General features: G+C 34.6%; 4 protein-coding genes across 5 annotated transcripts; 2 read left to right on the top strand and 2 right to left on the bottom strand.

Annotated features, from left to right (window-relative positions):
- Positions 1-1,385: 1,385 nt before the first annotated feature.
- On the bottom strand, positions 1,386-9,431 carry LOC116302542 (DCN1-like protein 2). The gene is made up of 7 exons (XM_089034291.1): positions 9,327-9,431; positions 9,006-9,219; positions 6,707-6,875; positions 5,074-5,204; positions 4,076-4,158; positions 3,343-3,439; positions 1,386-1,739 (listed from the first exon to the last, which is right to left on the bottom strand). Exons 1-7 carry the CDS (start codon positions 9,327-9,329, stop codon positions 1,660-1,662), a joined length of 777 nt encoding a protein of 258 aa, XP_088890417.1. The 5' UTR covers positions 9,330-9,431; the 3' UTR covers positions 1,386-1,659.
- Positions 9,432-9,676: 245 nt separating this feature from the next.
- Positions 9,677-11,935, top strand: LOC116302501 (sorting nexin-24). The gene has a single exon (XM_031711806.2). The coding sequence runs from the start codon at positions 9,782-9,784 to the stop codon at positions 10,343-10,345; it is 564 nt and encodes a 187-aa protein (XP_031567666.2). The 5' UTR covers positions 9,677-9,781; the 3' UTR covers positions 10,346-11,935.
- A 422-nt stretch (positions 11,936-12,357) lies between these two features.
- Positions 12,358-16,449, top strand: LOC116302500 (spliceosome-associated protein CWC15 homolog). Its single transcript, XM_031711805.2, has 6 exons — positions 12,358-12,584; positions 12,770-12,991; positions 13,618-13,699; positions 14,414-14,514; positions 15,337-15,388; positions 15,514-16,449. Exons 1-6 carry the CDS (start codon positions 12,454-12,456, stop codon positions 15,583-15,585), a joined length of 660 nt encoding a protein of 219 aa, XP_031567665.1. The 5' UTR covers positions 12,358-12,453; the 3' UTR covers positions 15,586-16,449.
- A 423-nt stretch (positions 16,450-16,872) lies between these two features.
- On the bottom strand, positions 16,873-24,726 carry LOC116302539 (P2R1A-PPP2R2A-interacting phosphatase regulator 1). 2 transcript variants are annotated; one of them, XM_031711864.2, is made up of 8 exons: positions 24,525-24,726; positions 24,397-24,438; positions 24,203-24,246; positions 21,393-21,447; positions 20,684-20,797; positions 20,323-20,393; positions 19,513-19,985; positions 16,873-19,168 (listed from the first exon to the last, which is right to left on the bottom strand). In XM_031711864.2, exons 1-7 carry the CDS (start codon positions 24,708-24,710, stop codon positions 19,538-19,540), a joined length of 960 nt encoding a protein of 319 aa, XP_031567724.1. In that variant the 5' UTR covers positions 24,711-24,726; the 3' UTR covers positions 16,873-19,168; positions 19,513-19,537. The 2 variants fall into 2 exon arrangements, with proteins under 2 accessions (XP_031567724.1, XP_031567723.1); XM_031711863.2 differs by having other exon boundaries at positions 20,678-20,797.
- Between the last annotated feature and the right edge of the window lie 36 nt (positions 24,727-24,762).

Genomic DNA, 24,762 nt, shown 5'->3' on the forward strand with positions numbered 1-24,762 from the left:
AGCACAGAAAGTAAGTTTTTTACTTCTTTTATAAAATGCCAATGATATGAATGACAAAACTGAAAGTACACGAGTGTGTGTGTGCTCTCATAAAGCACGCACTCCCAACCAATCAGAATGCAAGATTTAGAACAGTTATTTTATAATACACCATAATAAACAGTAATGTTTTATTCAATCGATTGGTTTTTATTATTTTTTTATTGTGATGATTATGGCTCAGGTAAGTATGGAAAATATGATGTTGCATCTGCAAAATCTTTGTCTGGTTCAAAACAGAAAAGCGGAGGCTGAAAGGTATTCCATCAGAAAATGATAATTATTCTCAAACGTATTTATTTGAGACACATAGTTGATGTTTTAAAAGCCTCTGTGATGCTTTGTGAGTGCAACAGTTTATGAACATTCCAACGGTTTATGGGTGGTTTCACTAATCACATCTAATTAACGTACTTTCTATGTACTATTTTGGTCTCAGCTTTTATGTTCTATGTTTTGAACCCAACATGATTTAGCAATAGAGCTTTTCCTAACTTGCTTGACTGATCACATAAAAAATTGTTTCAAGTGGAAGTTGGACTTGATGAATTAAAGAATTAAATTCAGTCTTCACTTCAAACCATTGTTTTGTGGTCATCCAAGCGAATTCAGGAAAGAATTCAGGAAAGGTCTAGTGAGTGCATGATTCCAGAAAATAATGCCTAAAATATCCATACCTCTTTTCCAAAGGAGGATTGGAATTTTCAAGATGTTGGTAGGGTCTGAGCAAGAATACATTAATATTGTTTTAGAATATTTTCCATTGCAAAACTCGAAGAGGTGTGGCAGGATAAAAAAAACCGATCAAACACTGTTGGATGAGTGTTATGAATATTTTCTGCAGAAACACAGCTGTGGAAATGATTGCTTTCTTTTTCTTCTTTAGCACTTTTTGCTACTAGTGGTCTATTGCTAATAGACAACTAATAGATTGGCCAATCAGAGCGCCTGATTCCTGATAGACCATAAAGGTTTTTATTATATAATTACCAATGAAATATCTATTTTTCTCTATTTCGAAAAATTGATATCTTCACACGTGAAAATAACATGTTATTGAAAATAACGTTATTTTCACGTATGAAGATAACACCATTGCGATGGCTATTCAAAAATACACGGAAAGAATTGCCTGAAGAAGCCAAAACATACTTCATTGATAATTATATAATAAACAGAATATTACATGGCCCCTTGGAGATACGAATTTTATCTTCTTGTGTTGAAAATCTCTCACTCGTTCGCTAAGCTCTCTCGTGAGAGATCTTTTCAACACTCGAAGAAAAAATTCATATCTCCGTGCGCCCATGTAATATCCTCTATTTATATACAAAGAAAAACGTCTGTAGTAGAAAGTTTACTTTATCTACACAACTGTACAGCAGCTAACATGGAAACTACTACCTCACCTACCCATATATTTACCACAAATATATTGGAACTCTTTGTCTTGATCCATACAAATTGAATTTTCCCATAACTGCAAATATTTGGAGATCCTCAAAAATGTTATAAGTACAGCTCATATTCAAGGATCGTGTAGACAAAGTTTATTAAAAAATGTTAAATTTAACAGTCTGTAAACTGGGTTTATTTGGATGAAAGGAATTTGCTTTGGTGTTATACGGTTGTCTGTTTGCCAGGAGTCAGTCTTGGTTTTGCAAATTCTACAAATTCATCTATTAGAACAGGCCAAGCTCCTAGAAAACAATGGAAACAGAACTGAGATGCATGGTGACAAGATAAAGAAGTGTTTTTTTTTATGGGCAGTTTAGGGCATCATAGAAATTAAAGGGTTGCAGAGCGGACACGCTAACCAGGACCACTTTAACAAATTTAAGATAAAAAGCTTTAGCCAATCAGGAGAAAGCAATATCAGTCAGAACAATCAAAATCAAAAACACCACCAGCTGATCTGGAATGGTGGCGTAGAAATGACGTCACTGCAAAACTGAGTTGTCATGAAGCCTGTGAAAATAGAAACAAAATTGACTGGCAAAAAATAAAGCCTGTCCACCATTGCAATAAAAAAATTTATTACATAATTACCAATGAAATATCTATTTTTCTCTATTTCGAAAAATTGATATTTTCACACGTGAAAATAACACCATTGCGATGACTAATCAAAAATACACGGAACGAATTGCCTGAAAAAGCCAACACATACTTCATTGATAATTATATAATAAACAGAATATTACACGGGCGCTTGGAGATACACAATTTATCTTCTCGTGTTGAAAATCTCTCACTCTTTCGCTAAGCTCACTCGTGAGAGATCTTTTCAGCACTCGAAGATAATCTTCCTATCTCTGCGCGCCCATGTAATATCCTCTATATGATATATAACTCATTAGTTATTGTGTCAAGGTTATCCACCTCATATTAGAAGTGTTTTTTTATTTGGTGGCCTGGAAATCCATAATTTCAAGAGGAAAAGTGACACCTCAAGTTTTACAAATTTTCTTGATTCTGATTGGCTAATATTTTTTCTCAGATCAGCTGACACCCATTTAGCTAAATTGGAAAGAATGCCGATCTGCAGCTGCCGCTGCACAGGCTTTGTGGCTACCAAACAAGCTTTTACACACTCTATTTTTTGTGGTAAAACCATCCAGCTTCTCATGGAATAGTGTTGGTTTAATGTGCGAAAGCCCATGCATGGAAGTACATTAAATTTGGTCATACTTTTGAACATTGCGCTGTAAATCATGTTTATCAGTTGAATTACAACACTGTTAAATGTCATCCTCTATAAACAAAGTTTATTTATTTATTTATTTGACCTCAACCAATCACAAACTCTAATTTCCAGTGAGTCGTTGATGATAACTCAGTTTTTTCCAGATATCTAGGCTTTGTTGCTTGCTCTTGATTGGTTCAAGTTTGCCTGAAGTTTGATTCCTTTGTTTTCACTCTATGTTATATGATTGCTTTACTTTCTTCAAGTAGTCCAGGTTAGTGTGTCAGCAGAGTAAATAGAGCAGCGCAACCGTGACGTCATAAAAACGAAGACAAAGGCGAAATTTGGACAAACAAACTTACAAGTTTACTTTCAGCAGATAATTTTCACAGCCGATCGCAGTTGATCTTAGTGTACATGAGTTATTATTGTAACTTTAAGTAAAAATAATAAAATCGCTCCGTATAATCCTTGTAGCGGTTAAACAGAATGCAATGTTTGTCCGAATCTTTAAGCTATTTTTAGAATCAGTGCGCTGCGCTATTCTGTCAGCTGTGTTCATTATTATTAAAACAGAATCTAGTACTTTATAAAAGGAATGTAGCATAATGACTGACCTTCCTCATCGTAATTTGACATATCATCTTCTATCATATTACTGAAGTCGAGTAAGAGATTCCATGTATCCCTAGATATTGCACGCTTGTGATGATTCTAGTCATCAAGCAAGAGTACACAATCGATAAGAAAAGTGAGAAGACAGTGCAAATGACAGATTAGAGCTAATTAATGTTCTACCTTGCCATAATAAAGAAAAGGAAATGGCTACCCAAAGAATTTTCTGGCAATTTGCATTGTACATCATGTTTATCTACAATATTATACCATGCCAATATAGTATACCATACCATTATACCATACCATTAACCATACCATTAACCATGCCATTAACCATAACATTATACCATATCATACCATTATACCATATAATACCATTATACCGTACCATTATACTATACCATTAACCATACCATAATACCATACTGTTATACCACACCATACCATTATAAGATACCATGCCATTATACCATAACATACTATTATATCATATCTTAAATTATACCATACCATGCCATTATACCATAGTACCATTATACCATAAACCATACCATTATACTATACAATATTATACCATACCATGCCATACCATCATACTATACAATATTATACTATACCATGCCATACCATTATACTATAGCATTATACCATACCATGCCATACCATTATAACATGCCATTATACCATACCATACTATACTTTAACTCAAAATTCATTTTTTATAATACTTACAACTAGAAATTCAGTCCATAAGCCAAGAAACTTGAACCTTGTGCCAAGTAGAATTCTCCAGTAAGCTATTGCCATATCTAAATCTGTAAAATATAAAGATTGAAATAAGGAAATGAATGATTGACAAATTAATAGATAGGGTGGAAGGAAGGAGGGAGGGTTGGAAAGAAGGAAGGACTGGAAAGATAAGAAAGAGGTAGAAAGGGAATAACCAGAAAATGAAATAAGAGGAGTCCCGCACTTAATCATTCTTTGATGCTATTTTTAGAATCATTCATGCTACTTTAAGGATCAATGTGTAGTTCCAGAAATTGTTCATGCCCCGCTTCTTGCCCCCCCCCCCCCCCCCTTCCACACACAGACACAAACACAGGAAGTTGGAATTTCTGTGGGGTAGGGGGGATTAGAAAAAAAACAAAATTAAAGTTTGTATGGAAGAAAATTGGAATTTTCTGGGGGTAGGGGGGTGTTGTATGTATAATTTCTGGAACTACACAATCCTTTGATCATTTGTTTTTCTGTGCGTGCATACTGCATGGGCTCTACACTGTCTGCTCATGTTTGCATGTATTTTTCAAGAAAACACAAGCAATCAGCATATCAATATAGAGCGTGTACAGTATGTGCAAGCCAAAAAAACCCCTATGATTGATTCTAAAAATAGAATCAAATGGTGCCTATGATGGTTACAAGTATGCATATTGATGATTTTCACGGCCACCATGTTGAATGAATTTGACAAAAGATTCGTCATTAGTCTCTTTTGTCATATCCTCCAACATGGCCGACATGTGTTTTGTAATTACATTCTTTGGGAATGATTAAAAACCAGCAATACTAGAAATTCCTTTTCTTAGTACATTTTCTTTTTGAATAAGCTAAATTTAAAATAATGGTGTTTTATAAAATCAGTGAGAATGTTTATACCAGCGTTTGTCCAATAGTATTAAGTAATGATCATAAAACAAAGCAGTGACTATTCACATTTTGTAACTTACCTAAACTTTTCTGTCCAGGATTTTTGGCAAAGTTGAAAGTAAATTGATAAAGATCTTTAAACTTTAATTGGTCTTTCAACTCTAATTCTAGTGATGGGAGTTTGTTCTTCAGTTTTTCAATGGAATCACAACTGCAGAAAATACCAATATATCCATTTTAGATTAATATGTACTAGTCTCAGAATATATCTAGAAATCTTCCTTTTAGAGAAATTTATGTTATAATGGGAATTCCCATACAAAAATAATTGGAATAAAGAGTTTGTTCCCTCCTTAAAGACTTTTCCACAACTTGATGCTGAATCAAAGTATGGATTTTAATCGAAATATTTTATTGGCTATGAAATTTGAAAATTCTTAGAAATCCTTGTTTACAAGTAATATTAATATTTCTAGTTGGGCAGTCTTGATTTACAGCAGACAATGAAATAGATTATTGTAGACATAAATTTTTGTCAAATGAAAATGCAAGCTCCACCCTCTCTTAATCACTTAGCAACACAGCGGCATTGCTTGACAGCCAACATATTCTAATATTGATTTGTGATTAATCATGATTTTTATATAGCGTTCTTTTACATATGGATATGTTCAAAAGCACTTTACAGTGAGTTATGAACAAGAGGTGGTTATTAGTAAGGATCGCCATTTAAAGTGGTCGTCCAAGCCACTTGAAGGCCTAACCATTGCAGATGTAATTACAAAGGCAGCACCTTCTCCTCAGTTATTTTGAGACCCTGGGTGTTGGTCCAGCCGAGGCTTAAAGCTTGACCTTTTGCATAACAGACCAACGTTCTTACCAACTGAGCTAACCGGGTGGCAGTTAATTGATCAGACTATACTCACAAACTTAATAGCAGATGCCTACAAAGGTCTTTTGGTTAAGGCCCTGAAAAACCCTTGGTACTACACACCCCAAAATGCTGCCCCAGGTTGAACATCTTAATAAGATTCATGTAAGATCAGGCTTGCAAGATCATGACAAGATTCTTGCCAGGATAAAGGCATGAACATGACAAGATCCTGATGAGAATCTTTCCATGATCTTGGCATAACCAATATCATACAAGTTTTTTTCTTAAAAACTTAAGTTGCAAAAAGCCATGATCTTGGAAACATCTTCTCCTAAACTCTTCAAAGATCTTGTATTTTCAAGATCATAGAACATTCAATGCAAGATTCTGCAAGATTTTGAAAGATTCTTCCAGATCCAAGATCTGGCAAGATAACCAATGAGAACTCAACCTGCGGCACCACCCTTGTCTCCATAGCAACAAGTAAGTTTTCCACTCATTAAGTCTACTCTAACATGCCCCTTTTTCAAAAAACGTTTGTTGGAGCCAAAGAAAATAGAAGATAGATCATTTCAAGATCCAAGGATAGCTGGAACGATTTGTGTTTTATTATCATCATTATTATTCTCATCCAGAACATGTAGGTTAGTGGAGAGAAAGACAGTGTTGTTTCAAGTCAACAGAAAATTTCTTATTTGTGTTAAATTAATTTTTTATAGGTGTATGTCCACAATTTCTTTCCATCTTGGAATGACCTATTGCCTATTTTCTTTGGTACCAACAACCTTTTTTACTGAAATAGGTGTATATGGAAGAGGAAAAAATAAGGCAATACTCACTTGAGTTCTGTCATTCCTTCTGTAAATTCTTTCCTTGTAAATTCACATTGAGTGGCTGCTCTAAATTTCCATGCTATAATCAGAACTTTGAGGCTAGCAGGATCTAAGTTTAAGTCTTCTAAAAAATGGCCTATTCCTTCAGCCAAAATTTTGTCTTCTTCCCCATGTTCTGTTGAGGAACGATATTTCAGTTAACAATACAACCACAGGGAGCTCAATTTAGATTTTAGTGTGACTATGGATTCGTGACTATACCAACCAAGGCCACCCAGACAAATTTTCATACAAATTAGCCGATCATGATCGAGTATTTGAACAATAGAATCTGTTCTGCCCAAATTTGCACATATTTTACTTTGTGTGTGTGTGTGTGTGTGTGTGATCGGGAGTGAACGACAAACAGTTTAAACTCCAGAATTCCTCATCAGCATGTTATTTAACATCCGAAAAGTGGTTTGTGAATTCGAGATTTAAAACTTGTTGGGTCGGCCATCCCACTGTAAGTGAAGGGTGAAAATAAAGATGCTCAAAAACTATGGTACTGCATTTTTGCTTATAGTTTTTCATCCCCTCGTACTATGGAGGACACTATCTTTACCTCAAATACAAAAAATAGGGGCTCAAGGATAGCATGTGTGTACTGCAGAGTCGTGAAAGTCAATATGTTGATGAAATCAAACATTTATATTGATGTTAGTCACATAGGGTATTTTGTGCTGGTGTTGTATTTTGTGTGTGTAGAGTTAGATGAGAATGATTGAACTTTCGGTCCGGAATATGGAATTAATTTGAAGTTATGGATTGAGTAAGTTATGGATGAAGTTCTATTAATATGAATAAACCCACTACTGGAGATCATTCTTGACTACCTCTCAGAGCTTAGAGTTCTTGATAATGATTATGGAATGATACATGCACAAAAATGCTAAGTCAATAGCCCACTTCTGAGATATGCTTCATTTGTCATGCACAAAGGATTCAATGTGAGGCTTTGTGCATAATGCTCAGTGATTCGTGATGGAAGAAAAAATCAAAATTAATTTAGCATGACTACTCGTACTGGGACATTTGTGCCTGACAAGCGAAGCATATCTTTCAAGTGAGCTATTTGCTTCATTCCATATAATATTACTGGATGTAGAGAGAGCTAATTGGTGGTTTTGAAAACAGTTGTATCTGAATGTTCATAACATTACGAGGAAAAGAGAGAGCATTGGTAAATGAGAATACTTTCCATTTCCTTGCCTAACCTGTAAGGAAACTTAAAGCTTCATCACTCTAAACTGGTGCTTGCTATTAGCACTGAACACTAGGTACCAGTAATACTTCTTTCGGCATTTGTAATGGTTATAATAAAGTCTTGCACCTTCGTAACTACTTTAATAGATGTTTAATCTTAGTACTCTCTAGATAATATAGCTAAAAGTATGTGTGTTGGAATCTGTATATACCAAGACTATTGTAATCCTATGTCATGGGTACATAAGGCTCATTGCATCATAAAGAGGCACTGCAAGATTAGAAATCAGTGGATATGTGATTTGAAATAAGAACCTCACCACAGATATGTATCAGCATTTGCTAAATCTAGCAATGATTAATTGGACTCATCAACTGCTGTTCAATCACTACTAGCAGTTACTACTGTCAGACTTTTGTTTTGATGATCTGAAATTTAAACCTGTAAAATTGGTTCATAATAATTTCTGAAAAATCTATAGATCTGAATATATCAACAAGGAAATCTTTCAAAGACTTCAAAAAACTTGATTTAGAGCCGTAATGATGCGGTACTGAAGCGGAACAATTTGCAATTCTTGAATAAAAAATTACTATAAGGTTTACTTTACTCATATTGTAGATCACTATTCTCCAATTAGCCTTATTTTGGAGCAAAAATTCCAAGCCATTCTCAAAGCTGAGAATAATAATAACACTCTTACGTCGTAAAGAGTTGTTTCCCATTCGTCTTGTCTCAAAGAATCTATTTTTTAATTTAATATTGGCGAAGAATTGTTGGTTTAAAATACGAGTTGTTGTTATCAACGGAAATAGAGTGTTCACAAGTGACAAGGAAACATTGTGAATGTCAACTAGCCCAAGTTCAACGAAAAAAATACTCAAACCAATTATCAAGAGCACAAGTATTATAGCTATTGTTAAAGATATTACAGTTTACATAATCAACCTTCAAAGTCATGACCTTGTACGAGAAATTTTCCTTTGCAATGCAAACTTGTACTCGAGATATATATATGATGTCCAACACTGACTCGTTCTGTTTGTCAGAACTTCTTACCCTTATAGCGATCAAACAAGTGTACTATCTTCTTTTTATCCACTGCAACTCTAGATTCCGTGTAGTAGCGTTCTGGGTTTTGGAAATAATTATCTGAGGCAATGTCCAGCCGCCACTCATGTTGGTTCAAACAAGTTATTGCTGTTTTTTCGTTGGTCTCAGTGAAGGCAATAAACTGCCTGACTTTTTCACGTTGAGAGGACTTTAATCTGTGCTGTAGAACACATAATGGGGAATTCATTAGTCCAGGAAGGTTGTGGAGTTGGTAAGGGATGGAGTATTGCAGCGCAGAGAACAGTAAAAGGTGGTTTTCAATCTTACCATTTCCTCTCATCACAGTAATTCTTCTATCAACCGCCCTGGCTTCATTCGCGGGTTCTATGCATGAGGATGCTTGAGCCTACGGTATTTACACTCAGCAAAAACATCCACCTACCCCTTCCCCTAAAACAAAATAACGCAATCCCTTTTAGAAACGAATTAATTCATAACTACAAACGAATATCCTTTAATCTTCAATTTCGCTAAGAAAACACCTAAATATTACTTAAAAGCTTCAATAATGCAATAATTAGTTTAACTTCGAGTTCGTGATTATTTTTAATACGGGAGGGGCTGGGGAGTTGATTTGCCACAGTCCCAAGCCCCTTCGAGTTGAGTACAACATTTACTTAACGTCGTTACGTTTAGTGATTTATGTAGCGGTACTTCATGGCTATTTTCAGCCTAAATAGCTAGGATCATGACGTGAATAGTTCATATGAATACGAGGAACAATGATTATTATATCTATTCCAAGATACCGTAAAGTTAGGGATGATAAAGGGGAATACACGGTGTTTGAAATTCATGTTGCAAAACCAGGAGCGAGTAATGTCATCGAGAAGAGGTATAGCCACTTCTCCAAACTGGACAAAAGGTTGCGGAAAATCATTTACACCCCGAGTCTTCCTCCAAAGACGTTGATGAACAAAGGGACTAAGTTATTGGAGACACGACGCGAAGGGCTTGAACGATACCTTCAAGAATTAATTGGGACATTTGAGATCTACGATATTTTGTCAGAGTTTTTTGAAACTCGATTACCAGTTACTACACCAACTCGACCAAGAACGTCCTCAGCTGATGATCTGGATGCAGAGGATTACGCTGTTTCACAGATTACACATCAACATTTATTACAATTTACTAAAGATCCTGTAATTCATTTTTATCAGAGAGAGAAGAATTTTATCGAAGATTGGAATTGTATTCCAGATACCGTAATAAAAGGTGTGATCGCTGGGATCTATGAGAATGGCGAGGATGGCACTACCGGATCAGCTCCTAAATCCACCTGATTCTATCTCTAGTTCTTGATGTTAAAGATATTTTTAGTTTTCACCAGACGTATTCTGCTTATATGAGAGCAAGTACCTTTCGAAATTTTTCAATGAATTTTTAAAGACTTTTTATCTGCATTTTATCATATATCCGATCCCAAAGTGAAATATTGATTCTAAAATTAAACAGGATACAATTGTTTTTATATGTGATTATGTTCACACATAAACGTGTTTTCAGTTTTCAACACAATTTAGTTTATTTTATCGTTTATAATGCATCTTTTAAGTTTGAATATTTAAAAAACACTGCTTTATAGGATGAGATTAAAGGCAATTTTTTGACAGTTGCTTTTAGCAGAGGGGTGTGACTAAAGCATCCTGCTTCCGGAATGAATTATAGAATATTTTTCTTAGGTGCTTTATTTATTTGTATGTTTAGGAATATAAAGAACTTTGTGTGAAGTAGTTGAAGATAAGGTGACAATTGCAATTTTAAGGCATTAATTGCAAGAAAATTGTTGAAGCAAAGGAGAAAATTATTAACACTTTTCTTAATTGTGATAATCTTATTTTATTATACATAAGCTAAGAGGAACACATGTATCAATAGACACATTTTTTTAATCTCTTGAAATGCCATCAAAAGTAAGCCATGTGCCTCCAACTGTTAAACCTGATTCACATGAGCAATGCAAATACAAATGCAAAAGCAAACAATTAAAATTATGTGTGAACTACTGTTGGCAATTAAAGCAAACACAAATTCAAATTATTATTCAAGAAATGGAGGCTTTTTCATTTCATTTTTGCTTGCATTTTCAATTTGCATTTTCAGTGTATGGACATGTGTTTATGATTGCAAACATAAGCAACATTATGCATGAATAGAGTAACACAAATGCAAGACCAACATTTTTTGATGTAAAGCAGCTCTACATGTACAGTCCATGCTTATATCTTACTGCAATTTTCATAAACATCTGAACTCTGTATGCGAGTTGCACACTGAAATTTGGTTTTTTGCTGCGGCAAGTCAAAAATATAAAAAGGTATTGACTGATTAGGTTTGATTGACAGCAGCAAAAAAAAAAACAAAATTCAGCTTGCAGCTCAAAGACACAGGGTTTGCATGTTTATGAAAATAATTGCAGTAATATGATCAATTATATTTGCATTTCACGTGTGAACATCGCTTGCATGCATTTACATTTATGTTGCTTGAGTGAGCCAGACTTGATGCCTGAATGTAGTATTTTATACTGTGCTTTGCAAATCCAAGTATTTCTTCAGTATTTTTGACTTTACTTTATGACAGTATGTAGGATGTACATCTGTGCGACATGCAGTCCTCCGCCTGCATGCAGAATATGTTTTTTAAACCAAACCTTCAATCTGGAGAAGGGCTGGCATAGATTTGCTGGTTGGGGTGGGCGTAAAGCTAGTGCACAGTTACTATTGCATATCTGACAAATGTTTCTAAGCAACACTAAGCAATACTCCTTTTGGATGAGCAAATTTAAAAATTAAATAATGGCAAATGAAAAAATGAAATATTATAATTATTCTAATTGATATTTATAATAAAAACTTAGAAAGCGATGATAATCAGTATTGAAGAGCATTTGACACCAATTGATACATGGGTGTTACATTTGCTGCTCGGGTGCTGTATTTCACTGCTGCCGCCGTTAACACCTTATGTCACGGATTGATTTTCTGGCTGAGACACATATGTGAGATTAGTTTGTTTGTAGTGTTAATCTCTCTTGCCATGGGGTTTTTCTTCAGGATATCCAATTTTCTTCCCTCTGCAAAAACTAACATGTGAGTTACATTTATGTAACTGTTGGCCATTTTAAAATATTGAAAGTGTTCTATTTCTACCACTTAAGGTATAAACCATTCCATAGGCACTCATTTACATCTTTAGGATCAGACGAGGACTCCGTTGTCATGGAAATAGGTTGTTTGCTGCTACCTTAAAATGTTCTGGATAGGCCAGCGGACTCGATCTAAAACAGATGCGTGTGAGCCTAAGGACGCCATATTGGTAAAACGAAGGAAGAAAGTAGAAAGACTTGTAAAAAGTCCTCTAGTTTTCTTTAATTATTTCTATTTAGAAAATGACTACAGCTGCCAGACCGACATGGGACACAGCGAGGGGCGGTAGAGGTAAAGGAGAAGGTGATTTATCGGCTCTATCCAAGCAGTATTCCAGTCGAGACTTGCCGTCACACAATAAACTCAAACATAGGTACGAAACAGAATATTTCACGTGTCTTATTGTAATACTTTAAGGCCATCTTTAAACGAATATGAAGTAACATTGACTTGTTGCGTTTTTAGAATTGTGTTTTTGTTGTTTACTTTATTTGTTGAAGCATATGTTAGCATGTAAATTTAGTCATTCATCATTCGAATATTTTATATACATGACAGGCAAGTTGGCCAGGATACCATAGATGAGGTTCGTAGCCGTGACTTGAGAAAGGAACTCGAAGAGAAAGAACATTTGGCTCAGAGAGAGCGAGCAAAGGAGAAGAGTGGCAGAGGAGGTACTGCTGAACAAGTTAAAAGAGCCAGACTTGAACATGCACCAAATCTTGATGCAGATGATCCAGTTGATGATGATGATGATGATGATGATGACTCTGATGAAAGGTTTGTAATACTGGGTTTGTATGGGTATTAATAGTAAGAGATGTGGATGACCTAGATGATGACGATGACTTAGTGATAATACTGGTTGTGCAATATGACATATTGATAGTAAGGTTTGTGAATGACTGAGATGATGTTAGTGATGAATCATAAAAAGTTGGTAATACTGCAGGCTGTGTATAGGAACACTGTATGTACTGGATATGTGTGGGTAGGTATTGGTTATGTGTGGGTATATAGGTACATGTACTGGTTGTGTGTGGGTAGGTATTGGTCATGTGTGGGTATATAGGTACATGTACTGGTTGTGTGTGGGTAGGTATTGGTTATGTGTGGGTATATAGGTACATGTACTGGTTGTGTGTGGGTAGGTATTGGTCATGTGTGGGTATATATACATAGGTACATGTACTGGTTGTATGTGGGTAGGTATTGGTTATGTGTGGGTATATAGGTACATGTACTGGTTGTGTGTGGGTAGGTATTGGTTATGTGTGGGTATATAGGTACATGTACTGGTTGTGTGTGGGTAGGTACTGTTGTGTGTGGGTAAGTACTGGTTGTGTCTAGGTAGGTACTGGTAAATGATTATGTTTGATGATAATGTACCTTCTTTCATTGTTTAGTGATGATGAAGATGACACTGCTGAACTCTTGGCTGAATTGCAAAGAATCAAAAAGGAAAGAGCTCAAGAAGAAATGAGAAAGGTAATTTACTTACATGGACAATTTCTAAACCACATTTCACTGTCTTCAAAAAATAAACAAGGATAATGTAATGTTTCAATCCTTGTTACATCATCATTCTATTCTTACTACAAGTATTTTCGATAAAGAACACTACCCTTTTAAATAATTATGTTAAAGACGTGAATAAATACTAGATTCTGCAAATGACAAATTAATCTTCATGTTTCGATTGGACTTTCGGCGGCTTTGTCTGAAATTCCAAGTCTAGGCGGGAACTATGCTCAAAACTCTGGCAATTTGAATTACTCTTAACTTAAAACTAAAGATTTTTGAGCTCATTGCCAACGATGTGGTTGGGAAGTGGATGCTTTTGTGAGATATTTCACAATCATTTATGATAGCAGGTTCAAACCCTAATATTGTTACTGATTTTTTTTGGAATATCAAAGTAGTTGACTCGAGATTTGAAAATTAAACAATCATGAAGTCTTGAAATCTACATTTTACTTCTTCGAATTACTGGTCATGCGTGACATGAATTAGCTGTAAATACTACCACTTTGATTCATTCCATTAAATTTTTGTAACTGATGATGCAAATGTTGTCTAAACATGTCTTTAACAAAATTGAAAATTGTATTGGTTTTTTTAAAAATCAAACTTAGTCTTTAGAGTATTCTGTTTCACCAGCGGTAGCACATGTTGACATGACTCACACACATTATATTTCAGGAAAAAGAAAAGAAAGAAGAAGAGGAAAGAGTCCGCATGGAAAACATAATGTCTGGAAACCCATTATTAAATCCTCAGAATAATTTTAGTGTCAAGAGAAGGTTAGTTTTGTGAAACATAGGTTCTTACTTTACCACTGTTGTCCTTGGTACTTGTCATTGGTACGTCAATCAAATAAATTATTCATTACCTTTACACACTCTGATTGACTGCAGGGTATTGCCCGATTTAGTTTCGGGACTGTTGTCTTGATCATCACATAGAAATGAAAACAGTGGTTGAAGAATCCTAGTCAACTACGATGCACAGCTGCGCCCCTGTGTTATTGCTTAAATTGTTCACCTACATCATTCTCAAAGCTCTTCCATACGCCAATGGAGTAAAATTTCTGTAAATTCACTATACCAGTGTTCTCAAATTCCCAAAGTTTCCTTCCTTTCATTCCACAGTAAGAAGGTTGAACTTTTCAGAGTGATTCTCTTTGTGAAATAATAATTTTCTGGTCGTCCAACTATAAGACATCACAACTTTCAAAATCTACCTTAGATTTGTTGCCAAAATTTCTCAAATCTTGCAGAAAGCTTTAAAAGTGACTATGTGCATGTACCATTATATCAAGATTGTCATAACACATTTGGCAGGAATAACAAGACCAATTATGTATTTAACTGGATTTCCAAGTTGCACCTAAAAAAACTGCCAATTTGCCTGGCAGAGAAAATGGCACTTTACTTAGCATTCATTGTTTCCAGCGCATTATAGTTGACTAGTATTCTTTAATATAACATGATGAAAATTACAACACATAAAGCAATAATTCAACAAATCACATGATCAAGATATTTTTCATTGCTATGGGATATGCCCTCATATGGTATAACTACATGGTGCTGTTAATACTAAGTAACATTGTTATTTTTCAGATGGGATGATGATGTAGTATTCAAAAACTGTGCTAAAGGTGAAGATTCTAAGGTAAGCTGCCCGGGGATGAGGATGATGATGATGATGATGATGATTAAATTACTATTAATTGGTTGTTTTGGCATAGCTTTTGCCATTGCTTGAATGTAACCAAGTCATTTTCTTATTATTTGTAGGGTCAACACTTTATCAACGATATGCTAAGATCAGAATTTCACAAGAAATTTATGGAGAAATATGTCAAATAATGAAAACCATAATATGATCATAACAATATACATAATGTACCATATATAGTCTGTAGCTTTCTCAGTTCAGTAATAAATACAGTCATCAGTCAAGGGTGGATCTAGAGAGGTTGCCTAAGCGGTTGTTCCCCTTCACCTATCAATTGTTTACTGGTATTTAATAATTCCAAAAATTTAGATAGGAAATGTCAATCTATGGTTACGAACCATGAAACCATCTTGTTTAAAGGATTCCCTGGATTCACCCTTCTCAACTTGCTCAGCTTATTTTAGTGTTGAGACTACTGTACACTTAGCTACTAGCATTTAGTTACTGGTGTAGAAAGACTTTTTGTATGTAGAAATGGTAACTATTTTAAATGTAGGTACTTTGTTGTTTATTGCTGGATGTATTGTGAAGTCTCTACTGTAAATATTCCTGCAACAGATGTTCAAGATTTTGGATTAAATTTTTTTCCTTTGACAAATGTCATTTTCAACCGACCTATCAGAAACTGTTATTAAACTTATCGGCAATGATAAGGAAAGCTTTGGCGGCAAGGAGGCAACCATGGTAACCAACCACATTCCACCACCTGACAAATTGTGACTTACTATTCAGTGAGAAATTATAATATATACTCGCCTCTATACCAATCTCATACCCAGAGCCCTTATATCTTACTGCACAGTTAGGAAATATGGGCTCTGGGTACGAGATTGCCTCTACACTTACCAGGAGAGCAGGGTGGGATCAACCGGATTGCCTCTACAGCACGTACAGGCTGCTAGCACTGATATGTCCTTAATGTGACAACTACACCTAAGAAGGTGCAGATTCATGTCTAGGTAACTTGCACAAATACAAATTGACTTCATTCAAAATTGGTTTACTTGATTTACTTGCTCTGGAATATAGTTTCCATCATTTTCGTGCAGACACAATACATCTTCTCCATTTTTTCAGCTAACCCCATTTTAAAAATCCAGCCCTGATCTGCCCCTTTTAACCAGCTGTGTTGACAGGGTTTCTTGAAAGGAAATATGGGTCAAGACAAGTATATTTGTATTTTTGGTTTATAACATTCATAAGCATGGACTTTGATTGAAATCGAATTTTGCCATGAGTTTGATTAGTGTTTATGATCAATATTTCAAGAGTAAAGAATTCATATTCCATGGGTCCTCTTAGCAGAATCATGGGAAATGCTAATCAAAAATACAATGTATAATCCTCAATTGTGATTGGTTGACCTTGAGGTTTATCTGAAAGAGGAAATCTCTTCCTACATAAGATAACATCACACATTTATGCGGCCATTTTAATAGAATATTTACATCATGGTTTAAATTACCCCAATCTGTTGCCAAAAAAACAAACAAAATTGTGTCAAACATTTTTGTAGTTGCCAGAGCCAACAGTAAAATTAATATTTATGCACATTTAAACCAATGTCAACATTTCATATTTCATACATATTTACTGCAGCAGCATAATTAGAATCTCAATATGGATATTGTGGTTTTCAGGCGTAGATCAAGAATGTTTTTACATAGGAATGATCATTCATGATTAGAACATTCACAAACTCAAGCACTGGTAACACTGCAGTAAATATCTGTCACATCCCATCCCAGAAAATATTAGGAATCATCAATATATAAAACAGTTTTCAGTTTTAGATACTCTGATCTAAACATGAGAGATGCCGAGAGAACAAGAGAGGAGCATTGAACATCCCAAGTGTTTCACAATTATATCATGAAGTTCTAAAAGCTGGGTAGAGCATGGATGTACCTGGCTATGATGAGCTAAGAACCTGTTTTCAGCTCAACATGATCTGACCAGATCATTTTATCTCAGTACATACAGCCATTACCCAATGGTAGCACAAGGTTAACTAGCGAGAGAGGTATTTCCTGGAACATCCCTGAAACCACTTCTAGACTTACTCAAATGCTCTTGATAAACATTCATTAAGTAGCATAAATATAATTATATGTATAAACACAACTGATTGGTTGGCTGCAATTAATATAGCTGAGCCTGGCATGATATCTTGCAGAATTTGGTTGAAAAGGTACATATGAAACCATATACAACAATCGACTACTGAAAGGATGCACCTAAAAAACTGCTAAAGAATGTCAGTCACACTGACCAAATTTGTTATCAGAGGCTCTGTTGCTCCAGTGCTTTTAAGTGTGGGGTTTGTTGTCTCCTGTACAGACCCTAGACTTGCACTATTTGGTACTAGAGCTAGATGGCCCATGGCATGCAATGGAACAAGTTTCTCAATTTTACAGAAACAAAGCAATTTGAAATTTATCTGTCAGGAGTATGATCAAATCTAGCTTCCTACTGATTGGCTAATTAAAGTCATAATGCTTTGTTTTGATTGGCTGATTATTACATAATAGTAACCCATTGCAACCATGGTTCCAGTGGTCATGTAACAGGACAAGGGAACAGGCCCTTTGCAGTTAACGGTCATGTGTCTGTACTGGACTGCAAAATTTTTGTTTTTATATTAAATTGGTGATTCTTTTTGGCCTACTTGTAAAGAACTGAATGAAAACATGTGTATCCAGTGTGATACGAAGTGCAGTTTTATTACGATCTCTCGAAACTGGTTGTAGAAAGTTTGTTTGCAGTCCAGTAAATTTCACCCATGGGAATCAAAATGTTCATTCATTTGCTCTCAGTGAATTAATCAGCACGTGATTGCTTAGCTGCAAAGGACCTATTGCATGATTGAACTTTACAGTGATTAAGTCTATTCTTATACCCCAATTACATCAATAATCACATTGAAACCATTGCTACAATAAATACTTCTTACAACTAATACAACCACAAATACTAGGAACTGTTTCTTTTTTCCAATGTTGTGCACAACAAACATGAAGAGTACTATTTATGAACTCCTTCTAAAGTTCAAAGGAGGCAGGCAATTCAATGCACCACAGTGACTTGAGTCATGTGGCATGCTCATTAAGTTGATAAGTTGCTTTTGTGATTATACCTTCCCTTGAACTTCAAAACGACATAAAACATACATTGAATTGAAATATAGTGACCAATTTGAATAAGTATCGTTCTGCACTGACAAGCTACTGACTAGCCTCTCATACATCTAAAAATGCTTTTACATTTCCACATGAACATGAGTTCAGTCAGTCACTAGTCAGTCACTAGTCAGTCACTAGTCAGTCACTAGTCAGTCACTATCAGTAACTAGTCAAATAAATATTCAAATTGTTTGCCACATATATGGTTGGCTGTATACTAATGGCTCTTTCTTGGTGTTGCAAGGCACTTGGGCCATGAAGACAATAAAACAATAGCCAAGAACAAGGAGCTTGGAGCTAAACAATACCCTGAAATAAAATAACCCTAACCCAGAATACATCCTGCAACATCAAGTAAGACCCATACTAATGACAGTTCAAGAGAGAGAAGTGCTGCTATACAATGAAATCTAACCTGCTATTATGGTACTATGGAGCTAATTTATTAATTTAATTAATTACTCTATAATTTCCTTTCCAAGGAATGGTCTGTACAAGAATAAATTCTGTTTCTTTTTTTAGAAAAATACTCCTAAAACCAAAAGAAAAACCATATCAATATTATGAATTATGAACAGGAATTTGTAAAAGGAAACTGCTGGGTCAAAAAGTGGCAGAAAGGGAATCAAGAGTGGAATAGCAGTAGTGCACTCCCCTCTCACCTCTGGGGTCTCAGGTTCGATTCCCAGACTCTGTATCACATGTGATTAGGATTTATTAGGTCTCTCCCTTGATTTGAGAGTTTTTCCCTGGGGTCTCATTTGATGGATGTTCACCAAAACCTAAAACATACTGCACCTGGATTGTCTAGGGGTGTAGAAAACATGCTAGTGCAAAATGTAACTTATAACTGATAATACTGACAGACATACTTACATTTTTGCTTATATCATCTAAAAACTCATTCTCTAACAGGAGCAAATGTGAAGCAAGGCTGGCTTGTCGCTATAGATACAGGAGTGTCCGTATGTGTGTGCGAAATTGCTGGTCCTGCCAGCGGTGATCTTGGTGGTGTAAATCGTGACCTATAACTAGGGAAACCTATTCTTTGTGTATCGCTGAATAACATGGGCGGTGTTGATGGTATAGATGACGATGCTGTTGACGACGTGGTATTTGTGTTATGAGATATACTGTGGTCTAAATGTATATAATTTTCTTCATCAAAATTAAGATGCGATGTTTCACATGGTCCTTCTGGAGATGTACTTTGCGATGGCCCATCACAGATTCTCTTTGAGGGGCTAACTCCAAGATCACAGCCATGTGAAGGACATTTTCTTTTGAGGTACGACATAGTGGGCGACAAAATACTTGGTCTTAGGCAAACAGGACTAAGACTTCTTCTCCTGAAACGGTGACAACCCATCCATGTTAAAAACTAAACAACTTTTAAATACCTGTATTATTGAGCACAATTAATTAAAGAAAATGCTGGCATGGTCATGGTCTTAAGAAACATGGCTCCATAAAAATTACAGCAAGTAGTTTATTCTTCAAAATTTTAATTAGTTTGGCCATCATGCTAAGAAATAGAAGACTTCTTCTAATATATCATATAAGCTCTTGACTGGCAGCAGTAAAAAAACAATTTCACAACAAGCTGTGAGTTTGCAGAATATTGAAAACTGCAGTAATAACATTCTCTTTTCTCATTAAAAAGAACAACAAAAAGTGTAAACTTACACAGTAACTGTTCGTGTGGGACTTGGTATAGGACTTGGTGTTAAACTTCTAGCATTTCGAACTGGAATTTGCTGAAAAACAACCATGAATGATTACATTATGTTTTTTTTTAATAATGACTTTCAAACTATAAATTCCTACTTTTTTAGTTACTCCATAGCAATAGAGTGAACTCATTAAACCCATGCAATAGATATTAGACTAATACACTTCAGTAGACCCTAATTCTATTCAGTTTTCTTTTGTGTCTATTTGACTATTACACGTTGACTAGTATTTTTTATTTCCCAGGTTAAATGCCTCCATTCTACAAAGTAATACAAAGCAGAAGTATCATAAAATATGTACTATATACCCTTACAAATCTTGTAGGTGATGGAGAAGATGGTGCAGGTGACGGGAACATGTCTGCGTTGCCATCAAATGAATTTCGTCTTTCTTGCATGGGTGTATCTTGATTTTGCTTATCATGGTCCTCAATAAATGAATAATAAACGGATAATAATTTAGTAAAACATGGTGTGCATAAGCCACTTAACTGTGTTTGGTGCCTTCACCAACTCTCACAATATGAAAAAAATAATAATATGGCTATAATATGACAGCAAGTAAACCCGGAAAGCCAAAGACCATACCAAAGATCACAATTAACATGAAAAAAAGGTGTAAGACATTGCTATGACAACATCAGAATCCTGGTTATTGCATCAAAAATGTTCATTTAAAAAATCATAACTCAGGAACCAAATGGCGAAATGTTTTAAACCTAGGGAATATTTAGACCTATAGTAATCTTTTATTTGATGAAAAAAGAAATAAATCTGTAAGAGGGGATTCGTAAAAATCAATGAAATTTGTTTGGAATAGTTCCCTCTAACAAAATTTTGAAAATTTTTCCTTAAAGTTTTTGAAAACATAAACCAAAGCCATTATGCAAAATTTGAAGAAATTTCAAAGCAGAGTTTTTGAGTTTTTTTCAGTTTGAATACTAAAATTTTTGAGGAAAAAATTTTCCTTTTGCAAGTTCAATTGCAATGCCTATAACATCAGACCTTAATTATTGAGCTTACCAGATTCATACTTTCATCTAAATCATGAACCAAATGTAAATTAGAAAGAATTTCACTGAAAAATAAAAATACAAAAATCATGAAAAATGAAATTATTAATCATTGGATGAGGTCGTAGACCATAGGCAAGATATAGTGAGTAAAATGTATATAAAAAAATTTCTGTCAATAAATTTCCATGCAAAAAAAAAGCTTTAAACTAAATGCTGTGCCTCATTTATGAAATAAATTAACCATTAAAAATTAGTGACAGTTCATCTTTAATGATTTTCAAAAGTCAGCTTAAGACTTACCTTGTTTAATCTTCTTTATACATATTTTATATCCATTTATGTATTTATTAATATTTTTCTTTCTATCAAAAATTATTATTGCTTAGTTTGTATATTATATTTAAATATTGAATTACATATTTTCATATTTGAATCTTTTAATAATTATTATTCTTTATCATTTAAATCTGCAAAGAACATGCCTGACATGAGGCCGTATCAGCACTTCTCATCTGCTCACACTGGGTACGATAGGGTTTAGAAGGAGTTTAAGCATGTATTTGCAGAATAAATGATAAACAACTCATCAGTAGGCTAAGCATCTGATATGGTTTTTTTTTTTTTACTCGTTACTTGCACTTGCCTAAAGGCTCACCAAAATACTCATTGACTTGTAAAAATACACAGCCGTATGATATGCTTAGCTGACTGATAACCTCTATTTATTATATGACCGTGAATCTTAGAGCCTGGACACTAGCAAATCGAGCAATCTGATTGGATAGATCGCATCGCGGACTGGTCTAGATTCTCCGGTATTAACCAGTCCGATCGCATATCAATCTTACAGCGAAAACATTCCGCCTTTTCAATGAAAAGTGGTCATGTAATAAAACTCTTATCAACTGAGCTTGGTCGGTCTGTACGGGGTAATCTTGACCTCGAACGGGTACAGACCTCGCTGCACTCGTTCTGTACATTCCGACCTCGGTCAAGATTATCCCGTACAGACCTCCCACTCGGTTAATAAGATCTAAATGTAAAGCACTAGCCTAAGGTCAAATGGTGGAGTTTGGTGCTATATAGATAATAAATATCCAATAATTTATATTTGAAAAGCAAATTATACTTGAAAGTATATATAATTATTTACACTTAAATCAAGGCTATCATTTATTATTATATCAAGCATATCATTTTTCATTATAAAAGACATAGCAAGTAAAAGAAATAAATAAATGATAGAAATACTATTATTGAAGTCAGGATTCATTTCAAATTAATAATAATAATAATAATAATGATGATAATGATGTTGATAATAATAATAATAATGAATGATGATGATAATAATAATGATGATGATGTTGATAATAATAATAATAATAATGATGATGATGTTGATAATAATAATAATAATAATGATGATGATGATGTTGATAATAATAATAATAATAATGATGATGATGTTGATAATAATAATAATAATGATGATGATGATGATGTTGATAATAATAATAATAATGAATGATGATGATAATAATAATGATGATGATGATGATAATGCAACAAAATGAAAATTTGTTGAAATACTATGTACTTCTTGACTGAGTGAGAGGCCAGGATGGGAAAATATTTGGCTTGAGGTCATACTGTATGAACGAGCACAGCAAGGTCTGTACAAATGAACAACAGCCAAATATTATCCTGTTCAGGCCGACCTAACTCAGTCAATAAGCATTTTATCACATGACCCAATAATTGGTGTAAAAGGGCTGGTTTTGTTAGAGTGTGTGATCAAGCCCATGAAAGATAATAAGTATATGTATGTAATAGGACTCCATGCTGTCCAATTAAGAAATAATTGGACGAGGAAAATTCCGAGGACTGACAAAATTGGATGAGGCCGTAGGCAGAGTCCAATTTGGCAGTCAGAGGAATTTTTCGAGTCTAATTATTTCTTGATTGGGTAGCATGAAATCCCATTACCTTTTAATTATATAGCTGCCTAATTAATTCCATATCAACAAACCTGTCAAATTAAAGAAAATAATTACACAGTTACCTATATGGAATTAATGAGAAGCTGTACAATTAAACATCTAACTGCAATTCTCAATACATTATGCAAACTCAGACACTTTAAAGGTTGGTCATGAAATAGTTTTTTAAATTATTGCACCAGTACTAGTGAAAAATATAAAAAGGTACTGACTGATTGTTTTCGATTGACAAAAGCAAAAAATATTTACAAATTTCAGTATGCAGCTTGCAAATACGGAGTTTTAATAATATTAAGAATTTATGTATAGCAATGGTAAAAAGTTGTTTCAGCACGAAACTCAAAATAGAAATATTTACAATGTACACAGTTTCATTATAAATTGTAAATATAATCTAACATCATTTCATCGTTAATTGTGTAAATAATTTCAAAGTTCCAAGATAATAACTAAAACAATAATTTAAAAAAAGTCATAAATTTATAAGTATTTGTTGGAAGCTGTTGACAGTATAAAGTACTTGATGGACAAACTTTCAGACCGTAAGTGAGAAGTCTATCTTTTAAAGTAAAATATGAAGATTTCAAAGTTAAGATTAAAAACCTATTCTAAGTTCATTTGGGTTTGAGAACAAGATGTACTACTGCTTAGATAAGAAAAGTCGACGTATCTAAATTTGCTAGACAAGGTGATTGAAATTAATTTGGCCATCTTTCTTCGCTCATGCCCACCTCAAGAATTTCGAACCATGTCATACAATATTGAATCGATTTGAGATTGAAGAAATTGTTTTACGTGTAGAAACTAGACTTACTGTTCTCTCTGCACCTCTCGACGCATATCGTCAACGCTTTCATCCTAGAATTAGAAGAAAATCAGAAGAATCAAATAAAGATCGCTAATGACATGACATCGTATCTGCAACTTTTCCAAAGTCGAGATGCATGAGAAGTAAGCTATAATGTTGATCTTCAACATAATTTTGTACAGAATTTAGGTTTGACCTACCCTCTTTAGTTGATTTACCCTAGAAGCAGGAGATCCTACAGTCTGTAAGGAAAGAAAAGAAAAGGCTCGTTGTAGCTTCCAAAACAGCTCCTTCGTCCAGTAGAGTTCTAGCTGTAGTATTTACTTACTATCATGTTTTGGTTTGGAGAATTCACAGAAAATCTTCGTTGTCTTGGTAAGGATAATGACTGGAATGTAGGGGTGTTGTGATTTAAAACTGCTACGCTTATGTTTGGAGCTGAATTCGATCTTCTTAAGCCGCTAGAGACCGGTAGATGAGTGTGATCGTCGGTTTCCATCTCGTTGGTCGCCATTACTGTTTCACTGGACAAAGACAACATCTACTCTCCCGCAAGGGATTGCCAA

Source organism: Actinia tenebrosa, unplaced genomic scaffold (genome assembly GCF_029948245.1).
Source record: "Actinia tenebrosa isolate PJP-AT-01 unplaced genomic scaffold, QUT_ActTen_1.0 PGA_scaffold2__45_contigs__length_23673736, whole genome shotgun sequence".
In the NCBI taxonomy this organism is placed as follows: domain Eukaryota; kingdom Metazoa; phylum Cnidaria; class Anthozoa; order Actiniaria; family Actiniidae; genus Actinia; species Actinia tenebrosa.